The sequence below is a fragment of the Gastrolobium bilobum genome, unplaced genomic scaffold, assembly GCF_033153095.1.
Source record: "Gastrolobium bilobum isolate Gb01-03AN ecotype WA unplaced genomic scaffold, APGP_CSIRO_Gbil_v1 utg21876, whole genome shotgun sequence".
In the NCBI taxonomy this organism is placed as follows: domain Eukaryota; kingdom Viridiplantae; phylum Streptophyta; class Magnoliopsida; order Fabales; family Fabaceae; genus Gastrolobium; species Gastrolobium bilobum.
Genome location: NW_026895145.1, coordinates 96411 through 109323, shown reverse-complemented (window position 1 = coordinate 109323; position 12913 = coordinate 96411). Strand labels below are relative to the sequence as shown.

Sequence of the window (12913 nt, the reverse complement as noted above, 5' to 3'; positions counted from 1 at the left end):
ATTTAGAGAAATTTTTCTTCTGTTCGTGCTGCTGTAACCTCTGAGGATAAGGAGCCTTAACATACAGGTTATCCCCCAACGCTTTCATTCTTTCTTCTAAAGAAGGCTTCTTTATTACTTTTTTATGTGGGGTGTCATTTAATGGTCCTCCAATAATTGTGACATCTCTATCGACATGATCATCAACTTTTTCTTCAGCAGGATTTTCCTTCTCTGCATCTTTTTCACTACTCGGTGCAGCTATTGGTATTTCCACACTTTTCCTTGTAATGATGGCATTACATTGTTCCTTGGGATTAATAATTGTATTACTAGGAAAGGTTCCTGGAGGCCTCTCAGTCATCTGTTTGGCAAGCTGACCAATTTGAATTTCCAGATTCTTTATGGAAGCTTCTTGATTCTTTAAAGATGCTCTCGTTTCTTCTGCGAAATTTGTTTGAGACTGGGCCATCTTTTCGAATGCAACTTCCCATGCGGCCTTCTGACTAGGTTGGGCTTGTTGGAAATTCATATTATTTTGTTGGGGCCCATTTTTATAGGATAGACCAAGATGATTCCTTCAGCTCGAATTGTACGTATTTTCATAAGGATTTTCTCTCTTCTGGTTATTCCAGATTCCATTAACCTGAGCTGGATCAATCGTTACCATAGTGTCACAATTTTCAGGAGTGCGTGGTCCACCACAAGTATTGCAAACTACAGGAAATTGCGAATTAACCGCAGAGATTTGATTTTGGGTAAAGAGTTTAACAAGTGAATCTAACCTTTGATCCATCTTGTCTTGTTTGGCTAACATAGCGTCGTACCCTTCTAACTGCAAAACTCCTTTCTTAGGTTGAACTGGTGTGACCTCATTATCTTCAGATGCCATCTTCTCAATTAGCTCAACAACCCTTGTGGGAGTGATTTCTCTGATACTCCCTCCAGCTGCAGGTTAAGAAGTACTCGATAAGTCAGAGTAACTCCTTTGTAGAAAATTTGGACCTTCTCGCCATTAGATAAAACGTATTGGGGACATCTCCTGATTAGTTCTTTAAATCTTCCCCATCCTACGCACAAAGATTCGCCTTCGAGTTGCTTAAAGTTGTCAATTTGTTCCTTCAACTCAGAGAATCGAGATAATGGGAAGAACTTCTTTTGGAATTTCTCAACCAATTCTTCCCACGTGAAGATGCTATTAGCAGGTTGCAATTCCAGCCAATTAAGTGATCTTCCTTTTAAAGAAAAGGGAAACAGCAGCAAACAGATTTCTTCAGGCGGAACCCCATTAGCTTTAATGAGGCTACACAATTGTAAGAATTTAGTGATGTGGCAGTTTGGGTCTTCGATCGGGTCTCCTTCAAAAAGATTAGTTTGAATTAGATTCAGGAAAGAGGCTTTTATTTCAAAATTATTGGCCTGAATTTGAGGTCTCCTAATACTCGCAGTCGGATGCGAGAAATTAGGGTTTAAGAAATGACTCATCAGTTCTTCGGGTGGATTTTGGTTATCTTCGGCCATAACTGGTCTTTCCGCAGAATTGGAGCTCGATGCTTCTCGTGTCTTCCTTACGGTCAAACGTTTCCTATTTGTTCTTTCTAAACGTCCTAACTCTGGTTCGTACTGTAGGTCACTGGGATTAACAGTGCCTTGCAGATCCATAAACCAGAAAACTAAGGCTCAGTGGACAAACTAACGGAAACCACTAACTAAACAAAAAAAATTAAAATTTAAAGCAGACAAATTAAAATAAAATAACAAAACTAATTAAACTAAATAACAATAAAAACAATAAAATACTAACATCAAAATAAATAACAATAAAATAAAATGATCCAATCTATAATTTGATAAATAAAATTAATGTTGATTAAATCAGTCCCCGACAACGGCGCCAAAAACTTGTTGACGAACTCGGCAAGTGCACCGGTCGTACAAGTAATAAAGTGATAAGAAAGTTGTCGATCCCACGAGGATTGATGACCAAGCAATAATATATTTATTTAATTAAAGTTGGATCGATCATTAAAGGTTTTCTTGAGAATATCGTGATTTAATTAAAAGCAGAATTTGTAAAACTATTTTTGATTTTTAATATTTTAGAAATTAAATTCAGAATTTAGAATACTAGAAACTGAGTTTAGATTTTTAATAAAAAGGCGTAATTATGATTCAACTTCCCCAATGGTTTCTTAACGAGTTTGCATATTCTTACGATTACATTCAAGATTAAATTATTAACAGCTCTTTCTATAATTGACTAAATCCCAATCCCTTGGTAATTTAATTCTTTATTCTAATCCAAAGCCTAATCCCTTAGTACTCTTTCATAAAATAAGCATTAACGCGAGAACTCACAGTTATAAAATTCACAAGTCTATCCCTAGATCATGCAAATTCTAGCAATCAACCAATCAGAATCATACACCAGCATCCCTATTGTCATATATGACTCATATGTTTATCTACGAGTGATCAAGTCATAAATAAAACTAAGTATGAATATCAGATTGATTGCACAATTTAGAAACAAGAATGTAATTCATAAGAATAAACAAACATCAACTAAGAACCCATTGGTTCTGTATCTTCCTAACTACTAAAATAATTTAGCTACTCATAATTATAAAGGCAGAATTGAAATAAACAGTAAAAGAAATTGAGTTCATGATAAACTTGTCTAAAAGTGATGATCAATGATGTAGAAGTGCTTCCTTCCTTCTCCTCTGCAACGATCCAGTGTTTTCTTCCGCTCCTTCCTTTGCTTCGTCTCGGTCTCTGACTCTTCCTTCGCGTTTTAGAGTTCTCTTTCACGGCTTCCTTCGCTTCTTATTTAAAGCGAGCTGCTTAGCGAGCATTACTTTTGTTGGTCGCTCCATCGGTCGCTTGTGTGAAGACCTTAGCGAGCTGCTCGCCCACTTGCTCGCTTTAGCGAGCAGTGGAGCGAGCGTTACACTTTTTATTTTATTTATTTATTTAATTCCTGATTTTCCCATTGCTCCGCGGATTCCACTGTTGTCTCGTCCTTATCATATTAGCACTTTTTTATTCTAGTTTCAACAACCTGAAACAACAACAAATATTCAGAATCTTCTATTTGTTGACAATTCATTTTGCTTTACTGTTTTATTGTTTTAACACTATATTTTTAAATATTTTAATAATTATTTGAACTCTTTTTAACCATATAAACATAGTATTTTGGACACTCATCACCCTCATATTCCACTCTCTTCCTACAGCCATCCAGAATGCACTCCCCTCTTAGGGGCTTGGATAGATCAATCTCTATACAAACCCTTGCAAACCGAGCCCTATCTCCAGTTGAAGTGGTTTTATCCACTTTAAGAACTTTACCAATCACTGTTCCTAAATGATTTAGGAAAGGAAATTCACAGTACTCTTGAAGAATACCTGGAAGACGAACCCAGGCTGCTACCTTATGGATATTCGCCCTATCCGAATCGAAGCATGGCTCCCATTTTCTGGTAGCTAGGTAGTGACCCAGGATAACCCACGGACCTCCCGTTATGGCTAGATTAAGGTCTTCCAAGCTGCTGTATCTTACAGAGAAGAACTTATTACCAAGATCAGCCATTGTTATGCTTCCAGCCCTAGCCCAAAGAGACTCTAGCTACTTCTTCATGAATCCAACACCGATTTTCTTCCCCAAAAGCTTCACTATCAATGCATTCTTCCAACGCTGACGCATTCTAGCTCTAGTTTCTCTATTACTTCTAATTTCCACAGATCCATCCTCCCTGATTATAGTTTGGAATCCCCATTCTTTTATCTCTCCCAAATTCGGGTCTAGAGGTTCCAGCTCTGGTTCCTCTTCCTCAATTAACCAGGGAATAACATCACCTGAAACACCATTTTCCACACCTGTAACTTCAGCGAAGGATCTCTATTTCTCGTGCACAGCCTCACTAGATTGGAACTCCTTAATCACATCTCTCATCTGTGCTTCCATTGGAATTTCTTCCCCACATTTTGTTCGCTTCGTACTCTTCCTAGATATAGACAAAGTCTCATTGCTACTTACCTTCGTATCCCCCGTGGATCCAGCACAAAATCTCAAAAATAAAACCCTAGCAGAAGAAAAATTTTCGCGCGCGTGCACATACGCGCCTAACCCATCTTTTAAGTGATGACGAGGAATTTTTTTGTAGAACAAACTTTTAACCCAAATATGGAATAGGATATTGTGACAACCAAATAATGTTACTACCAATGATACTACCACATCTTAACCGTTGATTTCCTCCGATCAACGATTATCATTTTTCAAATCAAACTCATTAATTAATTATTAATTCGCAATAAATGATAACCGTTGATTGGCGGAAATCAACGGTTAAGATGTGGTAGTAACATTATTTGGTTGTCACAATATCCTATCCCCAAATAATAGTTAAGTCATGACCTCAATTTTTTATTTTTTTATTTTGACTAAATAATTAATAGTTATTCTTAATTATTAAAAACTGTTGTTATATTGTTGTAGGTTAAGATCAAAGAGTAGTAGTAGAAGAAGAAGAAGAGTGGTTGCGAGGTGAATCGAAGAAAAGGAGAATAACAATGTTCAGAAACCAGTACGACACGGACGTGACGACATGGAGTCCGGCGGGGAGGTTGTTCCAGGTGGAGTATGCGATGGAGGCAGTGAAACAGGGTTCCGCCGCAATAGGTCTCCGATCCAAGACTCACGTGGTTTTGGCGTGCGTCAACAAGGCTAATTCCGAACTTTCCTCTCACCAGAAGAAGATCTTCAAGGTTGCCGACCACATCGGCGTCGCCATCGCCGGCCTCACCGCCGACGGCCGCGTTCTCTCCCGTTACATGCGATCCGAGTGCATCAACTACAATTACACCTACGAGTCTCCGTTTCCCGTCGGTCGACTCGTCGTTCAGCTCGCCGACAAGGCTCAGGTCAGTCACTACTCTTCTCTTCATCACTTTGGTTCTTGCAATTGGAGCTAGGTTTTTGTTCTTCACGAAAAAAAACAAAATATTAGGTTTTCTAAGATATTAGAGTATGTGATGGACAATGATTGGAATGAGACTAGGACTGCAATATTTAATTTCGATGTTACTTGTGGTTTTTTTTTTTTTTTTACTTGTGATCTTAATTAGCTTGGTGATTTTCGTGGGGGAATTTTAAGTGATTCTATCTGGGTGAGAAATACTGTGATGACGTTTGGATCTGTCTCTTCCTTCTGAATTTTTATAAATTTTTGAAGAGGTGTGTTAGCTCAGTTAGTAATTTTCTGAATGCTGACTTAATAATGTTTGGTTTCTAACACTGCTAACATTGATTGAGTCAGTTATGAAGAAATTACTTTTGAGCTTCGTGATGTTATTTGGCATCACCTATAGTCTTATATCAGATAGGCAGTAGTGAGACAATAGTATTTTGTATCCTCGTGTGCAGCTTTTTTTCTTTCTTACCTGAAATTTTCTACTTTGTAAGTATTGATAAAGTGTAAAAGCTGTCTTTACTGGGACTGTTTGCTAATTTAGGTTTTCTCGAATTTATGTGATTTAACTATGTTGTATTTGTTCAATTGGGAAGAATTCATTCTTCTCTATGAATACCAATATGAAACGGCTGGAACTGTGTACAGATTTGTTTTAAATCCAAATTGTCTGTGTTTTGTATTTGGATGTACTTGTAATGGACCTCAGAACTTTTATCCTTTCAAGGTTTTGAGGATGTTCATGTATTAGGGAAGCTATGGGGCATGATTCACTGAGCATTGTAGTGAGTTATAGGAATTAAATAGGGTAAATAACATAGATCTCCCTTGAGGTTTGGTAATATTACAACTAACCCCATTCTTATCTCAAACTCTGCTGCAGTTAATGGATGACACTTGAGATGGTGTTTGTGTGGGTCAGTTATGATAACCACACCTAACTAATCTCACCCTTTTATGGTTACCAATTTGGGCGGGAATGATGAAGAGACAATTCAGTCTCTTCATCTGATCTTCATTTAATGGGTGCAAACCAGGCATGGGATGTAGAAATAAGGACCAGTTCACGGAGAAGAAAAAGAGAGGGCGTGTAGTGTGACTGAGGAAGGTACAAGGGAATGTTTGACTAAGAAAGGGGAGAGGTGTGTGGTGCGAGACTGTGTTTTTATTGTGTGTGTTCTGTGTTTTGTTGAGGAAGAGTGAGTGATAACTACTCAGACCCATTGGTGAAGCGTAGCATCTTTTTCTTCATTTGTTGTGTCTGAATCTGATTGTAAACAATAGTAAATTATGCAAATTGACACAAGCCAAATGGTATATATCAAATGAATTTAAAGCAAAGATATTTCAAGCAAGCAAGGATGTGTTGTGACTTCTGTGGCTAGAAGAGAATACATACTAGTTCATTCAAAGGCTTTCAATCTGATTGAAAATTATTGTAACGAGTAAGGATATTCTTACTGCCAAGTTTTTCTACTACCAACTTACTACCACTTTAATATAACTATGTACTATGGGGAGTACATTAAAAGTTGTTTTTCTTTTCTCTCTCTTCAGAAACTTTCCAGAGATTGTCGGCTAAAAAGTGGGATCCAACGGTGATTAGAGTGGTAGTAGAAAAAATGGGTAGTAAGAATATCCTACTTCTTATTAAACATGATTAAAAAATTAGCCCTAAATCCTGTAGATGAGTCGGTCATTACTCATTATATCTAGAAGTGCATCCATTGAGGAGTAGTTGTGTATCTTCAATGAAAATAAACCCCATAAAGTTATAAAGGCTTCAGAATACAAACTACATGAAAAACGAAATTCATGTTGGCCTAAGCCTAACCTAGACTTTGTTAGATGGTTTTCCTTCATTTGGTTTAATTAGATGGTTCTTCTTTATCTACACCAACTAGCTAGCTCTACGTAATTGTGTGGCCCAGAAATGGGTAATGCTTTATCAGCTCTTATTACACTCAGGAAAGCAGTCCTATAACAATAAATTAGGGTATAGTTAAAAATATGGTGAAACCAGAAACCAAATCCATTGCAATGACTACATTTGATGCAGGTCTTGTGATAAATGATACCATCAGCTGATAAAATGTCGATAAAGTGAACAGTTTTTTTGCAAACCTTAAATTTCTGTTAGAACCTGCTGAATGCCATTCTTGTCTTTGCTTTTCTCAGCTGGTACAATGTAATATCAAATCCACAACATTGGTGTTTGTTATATGATCCCATCTTAAGTCTGTCTAGCAAGCTCTCTGCAACATATTAATTCCCAGCTTCATAATCAATGGTTTTGACAAAATACCGGGGACAAGGTATGAGACATGCCATGGAAGAGTTGGCACTTACCTTCCCTCCAAACCACCACCTAAATCCTGGATTATGTCTTCAAAGCAAACCATGATGAACACTAATTGATGATTTAATAGGATTAAAGGTTGAATCCGCTATTGGTTATGCCCATTTTTTCTCGCTTTAGATGGTTGCTGTTTTTATGGGTGTATGTGGATGACCAGCCATTCAATGGTCATCTCTATCAGTAGTCATCTGTTAACCTTAGTTAACTGATAATATTCTGTTAGAATATTTTCAGACATCAGTCAGTGCCGACCATCAAATGGGGTGGAGTGTAATATTGGGACAAGAACGAGATTAGTTGTTATATTTCCAAACCTCTAGGAGTTCTCTGTTATTTATCCTAAAATGCTTCCTCTTTTGTGATTGTGGGAGTGGCCCAGGGTCCAATTTGAATAGCTTATTGAGCCCCCAAGGTTTCTATTTACTGTGAGAGAATTCCTGAATCATACATTTACGTCTAAAACTTTCCAAGTTATGTATCTAACGGTGTCACTGTCATAGTTATTATGTCATGCAAATCTATACTGAGGTAGGGATTTTATGAAATGAAGTGGAGCACAGATTATTGGTCTATTGAAGTCAACTAACTTGCTTGCAAAAGACCTAGTTGAATAGGATTCAAGTTATCTCACGGTTTAAGTTCATCAAAGAAATATGAAATCTATATTTGACTCGGATTTTTTTCTGGGGCTGAGATCTTTCAGTAGATAGGGACCAAAAGTATGCTGAACAGAACATAGAAATAACACCCCGGCCCCCCTCCTCTTTTTTTACATTCTTAAATGTACTTACTTTATGCTAAACTGATCTGTTTAATTTTACAATGGTTAAAAAAGTTGGGTTAGTTAGTCTGCGCTTTTTAATGACATACAGTTATACATGTGTTTTCGTAGTAGGAAGTTGAATGGATGGGGTATGGGAAACAAAGCTTGTGATTTTATGTGCAGAATTACATGGCAAAAAAAGAAGTATTTGCAGAATTTATTAAAACAAAAAAGATCTCGTTCTCATCCGTATTTGTGATGCAATTTTGAGTGGCAGGTTTGCACGCAGCGATCATGGAAACGTCCTTATGGGGTTGGTCTCCTTGTAGCTGGATTAGATGAATCAGGAGCTCACCTCTATTACAACTGTCCGAGTGGAAACTATTTTGAATATCAGGCATTTGCAATTGGGTCTCGCTCACAAGCAGCAAAGACATATTTGGAACGTAGGTTTGAGAACTTCACGGGCTCCTCGCGGGAAGATCTGATCAAAGATGCACTAATTGCAACTAGGGAGTCCTTGCAAGGTGAAAAGCTCAGGAGTTCCGTATGCACTATTGCTGTGGTTGGAGTTGGTGAGCCATTCCACATTTTGGACCAGGAAACTGTTCAACAGTTGATTGATGCTTTTGAGATTGTGAAGGAGGAAGAAGTTCCTCCTGCTGAACCTCAGCCTGCAACTGAGCAGGATGCTGCCACAGATCAGGATGCTGCCACAGATCAGAGTGCGGGCGCAGATCAAGGTGCTGCTGAAACCCAAGGTGGTTCTCCGATGGACATTTGATAATTATAGATCCAGCACTAGACATGTTAAAAACAGATATTTAAAGATGAGTAGGTTTCAAGTTGAGTGTGTCATTGGCAAGATATCTCATGGATTTTCTTATCTTAATCTTGTTTGTTTCTGCAATTAATCCATGGCCGGTAATTGCAAACGTTTAATGGACTTGAACGCATGGTTTTCAATATGCTACAAGATACAATCTCTACTAAAATTCAGGATGAAAAATGTTGGGAAAACCGGTTGTTGAGCTAACTATTGTCATGAGTAACATTATTTCTTGAATTTTGAAAAATTGGCAAGGCTATGGTACAAAATGTGATAACTTTTGCGTAAATTTTTGTTCTATTAATATTACTCTTTTCTTTTTTTCTTTTTTTGGTTGGTGTTTGGAGGATCTACAAGTGAGGTGTGCTCTGGGACAAGTCCATAGAGGATTTTAAGGGAAACGGAATCGAAAAAAAAGATGAAATGTGCAAAGAGTTTAAATTTGTGCATTTTTTTTAGCTGCTTTAAGAGAGCAAGCTTGAAAAATTACTTTTCGTATGAAGCAACCACGAGTAGATGTGTTAAAATGGGCTTAAGCCAGTGAGGCAGCTCGTAAAATTCTATATTTGGTCTTAACCCATTAGGGTTTTTTTATGACAGGGTTTTTTTTAATCTTAACTTTCAAAGCCCCTATAATTTAACGTGTTAAGTTAAGGTTGGCTTCCGAGCTAAATTTTTTCTTTCATCAAAATTTTTATTATTTAAAAAATTAAAAACTATATAAATTTAAATATTTATAAATATAAAATGAATTATAAACATAAAATAAGTAAAAAAAATTGTGAATTTGATGGAGAATATAAGAGAGTGAAATATGAAAGAAAGGAAAATGAAGTATAGCAAGAAAATCAAAGGAAGAATAAGATAAGAACATGAAATATTATTATATTCTGAATTCACTAAATATCACTTTTTTCATCTAAGCTATGTCCTTACGTAGAACTCTAAACATAATTAGGGGAATAATCACAATTCAACACATCATTAGTGTGACGGTTGTAAAATACGATCATGAAAAAATGAAGAGTTACATGTCATGAGCCACAAAAAATGTCATCCATAATATTTTACAATACTCATGTATTATACACAATTCAACACATCATTAGTTTGATGGTTATAGAATACATCAAAGGTCGTGAAAAATAAAGAGTCACACATTATGGACAATGAGAAAGATCATCTATAATTCAAATGGAAGATCATCCATAATATTTTACAACACTCCCCCTCAGATATATTTTACAACTCAACACATCATTAGTGTGATGGTTATAAAAGACATCAAAGGTTGTAAAAAACAAAGAGTCACATGTTATTAATCATGAGAAAGGTCATCCACAATATTTTATAACAAAAATAAATTGTTTAGCACTGATATATTTTAACAGAGAATTTCATCTGCACATCAATAAATATGAAATTTTCTATTGCACTTTCGTAATTTTATGGATAATAATACCTAAAAAGATTTTTGTATTGTTAATAGTTGAAGAAAATCAATGATTTTACTTTCAAATATATAGCACACTAAGAGCAATTATTTAATACTGGTATGAAAATTACTTTTCCATTGTTACTTCTAGTTTTCCACTAGAATTGTTATATTCCGTTATGATTCATGATGAGAAAAAATTTATTTGATGATATCATTTACTAATGAATTTAATAAATATAGTAACTAATTTTTCTCTTATATTAAAATTTTGTTTACATTTTTAGTTGTATAAAATATGTTAAGAATGTGTTAAATATTTATTTGTTAAAATATTTTTTGATGTATTAAATATAATACAAAAAATTATGAAATTATAATTTTAGATGACCTACAAACTAGCCTTAATCCATAAAGCTTTTGGTCCATGCAAGACTTTATTATAAAGGTTTATTTAACCCTAACCCATACAAGGTAGAACCTAATACGATGGACTGACCTGTTACCACGAGTTTGGTGATATGTTAAATTAAACTAGGAATCACAAATCATACTTGCATCAATCTCAATTATATTCCAGGCCCAAATCTACTATAGTTCTTTTTCCGTGGAAAATTTCTAGTCTTCAATGCATTGGTCAAATCTGTCCAAAATTGGAATAACAGCTGCCATTTGATGGTGAGAGACGAACTGTAAAGGAAGAAACGAAGCTACATTTTAAGGAAGACATGCTTCGGACAACATAATCATAACCCAGGAAATAATCCATACCATGAGGAATAAGAAAGGGTGGATGGCCATCAAGGTGGATCTGGAGAAAGCGTATGATAGAATTGGATGGGATTTTCTGCAGGATACACTTCTTACCTCAGGGTTACCAGAATCTCTGATTCAGCTCATTATGGCTTGTGTTTCCTCTTCTGTCATGAACCTGCTTTGGAATGGGACACAGACTGAGGAGTTCAGACCATCCAGAGGAATTAGGCAGGGGGATCCCCTCTCCCCATACCTATTTGTCCTCTGTATCGAAAGATTAGGGCACATTATCTCATTAGCAGTAAATCAAAAGAAATGGAGTCTTGTGTCTCTTCTTTGCAGATGATCTATTCCTCTTCGCAGAAGCTTCCCTTAGCCAAGCTGGGATGATTAATAGCATCCTAGGTCACTTCTGTGCAGCCTCTGGATAGAAGGTTAGCCAAAGCAAGACCCGCGTGTTCTTCTCTAAGAACGTGAACCATGTCAGAAGAGGTGAAATCTGCCAAGAGTTGAATTTCCTTCCTACCCCGGATCTGGGAAAATACCTTGGAGTACCTATTCTCCACAGGAGGGTTAACAAAAGCACGTATAGATATATCTTGGACAAGACCAATGCCAAAATGAGTGCTTGAAAAGAGAAATCTCTGCCATGGCTGGGAGAGTTGTTCTCACCAAAGCAGTTCTCTCTTCCCTCCCCACTTACTCGATGCAAACTTCGTTGATACCGCTTGGTACCTGTGATGCGGTGGAGCAGAAAATGAGATCTTTCGTTTGGGGATCAAGCCAAGGCAATAGGAAGGTCCATGCTCTTTCTGGAATGAAAAATGGTTGTCAATAGGCCCTTTGAGACTCTATGTTGTCAATCCAATTCCTGATGATCAAGCTGATGCTACTGTGAGTCATATGGTGAGCCATGATGGGGATTGGAATTGGTCGAGCTTCTGCAATAACTTATCTCCAGAAGCCTTAAGCCACATTATGAATACTTGCCCTCCTCATCCTGAGAATGGGGAAGACAGAGTTATTTGGGCATGCACACAGGATGGTAAGTTTTCTACAGCTTCTGCCTTCGGTAGTTTACATGCTGAGGGACCTTTGTTAGCTCAACCAAACTGGAGTGCAGTATGGAATTGGGAGGGACCTCCCAGAATACAAAACTTCTTGTGGATGCCGCTTAGTGAGTGCCTGCTAACGAACCAGAGACAAAAATTTAGACACATGGCAGATTCAGACTTATGCCCCAGGTGTGGCTCTTGGCCGGAGGATAGTCTCCATGCGATGAGGGACTGCGGATGGGTGCAATCAATCTGGGAAAAATTTATTAAACCAAACAGGTTGCCTAGCTTTAATAATCTGCATTTACAGGATTGGGTGAGCCTGAATTTACATCCAAAGAACAACTTGCTGGAGTGTGGCACAGGTAACCTGATGTTTGGTATTATCTGTTGGTATTGTTTGGAGAGAAAGGAATTTACTGGTTTTTGAGAACAGGAGCAGCAGTCATGAGGAAGTGGCGAGAGCTGCGTCTGTGTTTAGCATGAACTTCTTGGATGCAAAAAACACTTATATGAAGGCTGGGCTGTTGGAGAAACAGAAGGTTGAGGCTCTCATCAGGTGGTCCCATCCTTCCCCTGGCTGGACAAAAATGAACACTGATGGTTCTGCATTGAGCCATAGTAGGAAGAGTGGCTGTGGGGGAGTGCTTCGTGATGATGCTGGACGATGGATCCTAGGATTTTGCAAGAATTTGGGAGACGGCAGCTCTGTCAAGGCTGAGTTCTATGGTGGCCATAAAGCTGGTAGAAGAAGGTTG

General features: G+C 37.4%; 1 protein-coding gene across 1 annotated transcript; it reads left to right on the top strand.

The window, feature by feature from the left end:
* Positions 1-4504: 4504 nt before the first annotated feature.
* On the top strand, positions 4505-9120 carry LOC133295236 (proteasome subunit alpha type-1-B-like). Its single transcript, XM_061494064.1, has 2 exons — positions 4505-4911; positions 8358-9120. The coding sequence occupies exons 1-2, from the start codon at positions 4561-4563 to the stop codon at positions 8862-8864; spliced, it is 858 nt and encodes a 285-aa protein (XP_061350048.1). The 5' UTR covers positions 4505-4560; the 3' UTR covers positions 8865-9120.
* Positions 9121-12913: the final 3793 nt, after the last annotated feature.

Bases quoted from the DNA above. Each gene is read 5' to 3' on its own strand.
- LOC133295236 (XM_061494064.1), top strand. From the start codon at position 4,561: ATGTTCAGAAACCAGTACGACACGGACGTGACGACATGGAGTCCGGCG. The intron at 4,912-8,357 runs GTCAGTCACTAC...TTTGAGTGGCAG, and splicing joins AGCTCGCCGACAAGGCTCAG to GTTTGCACGCAGCGATCATG.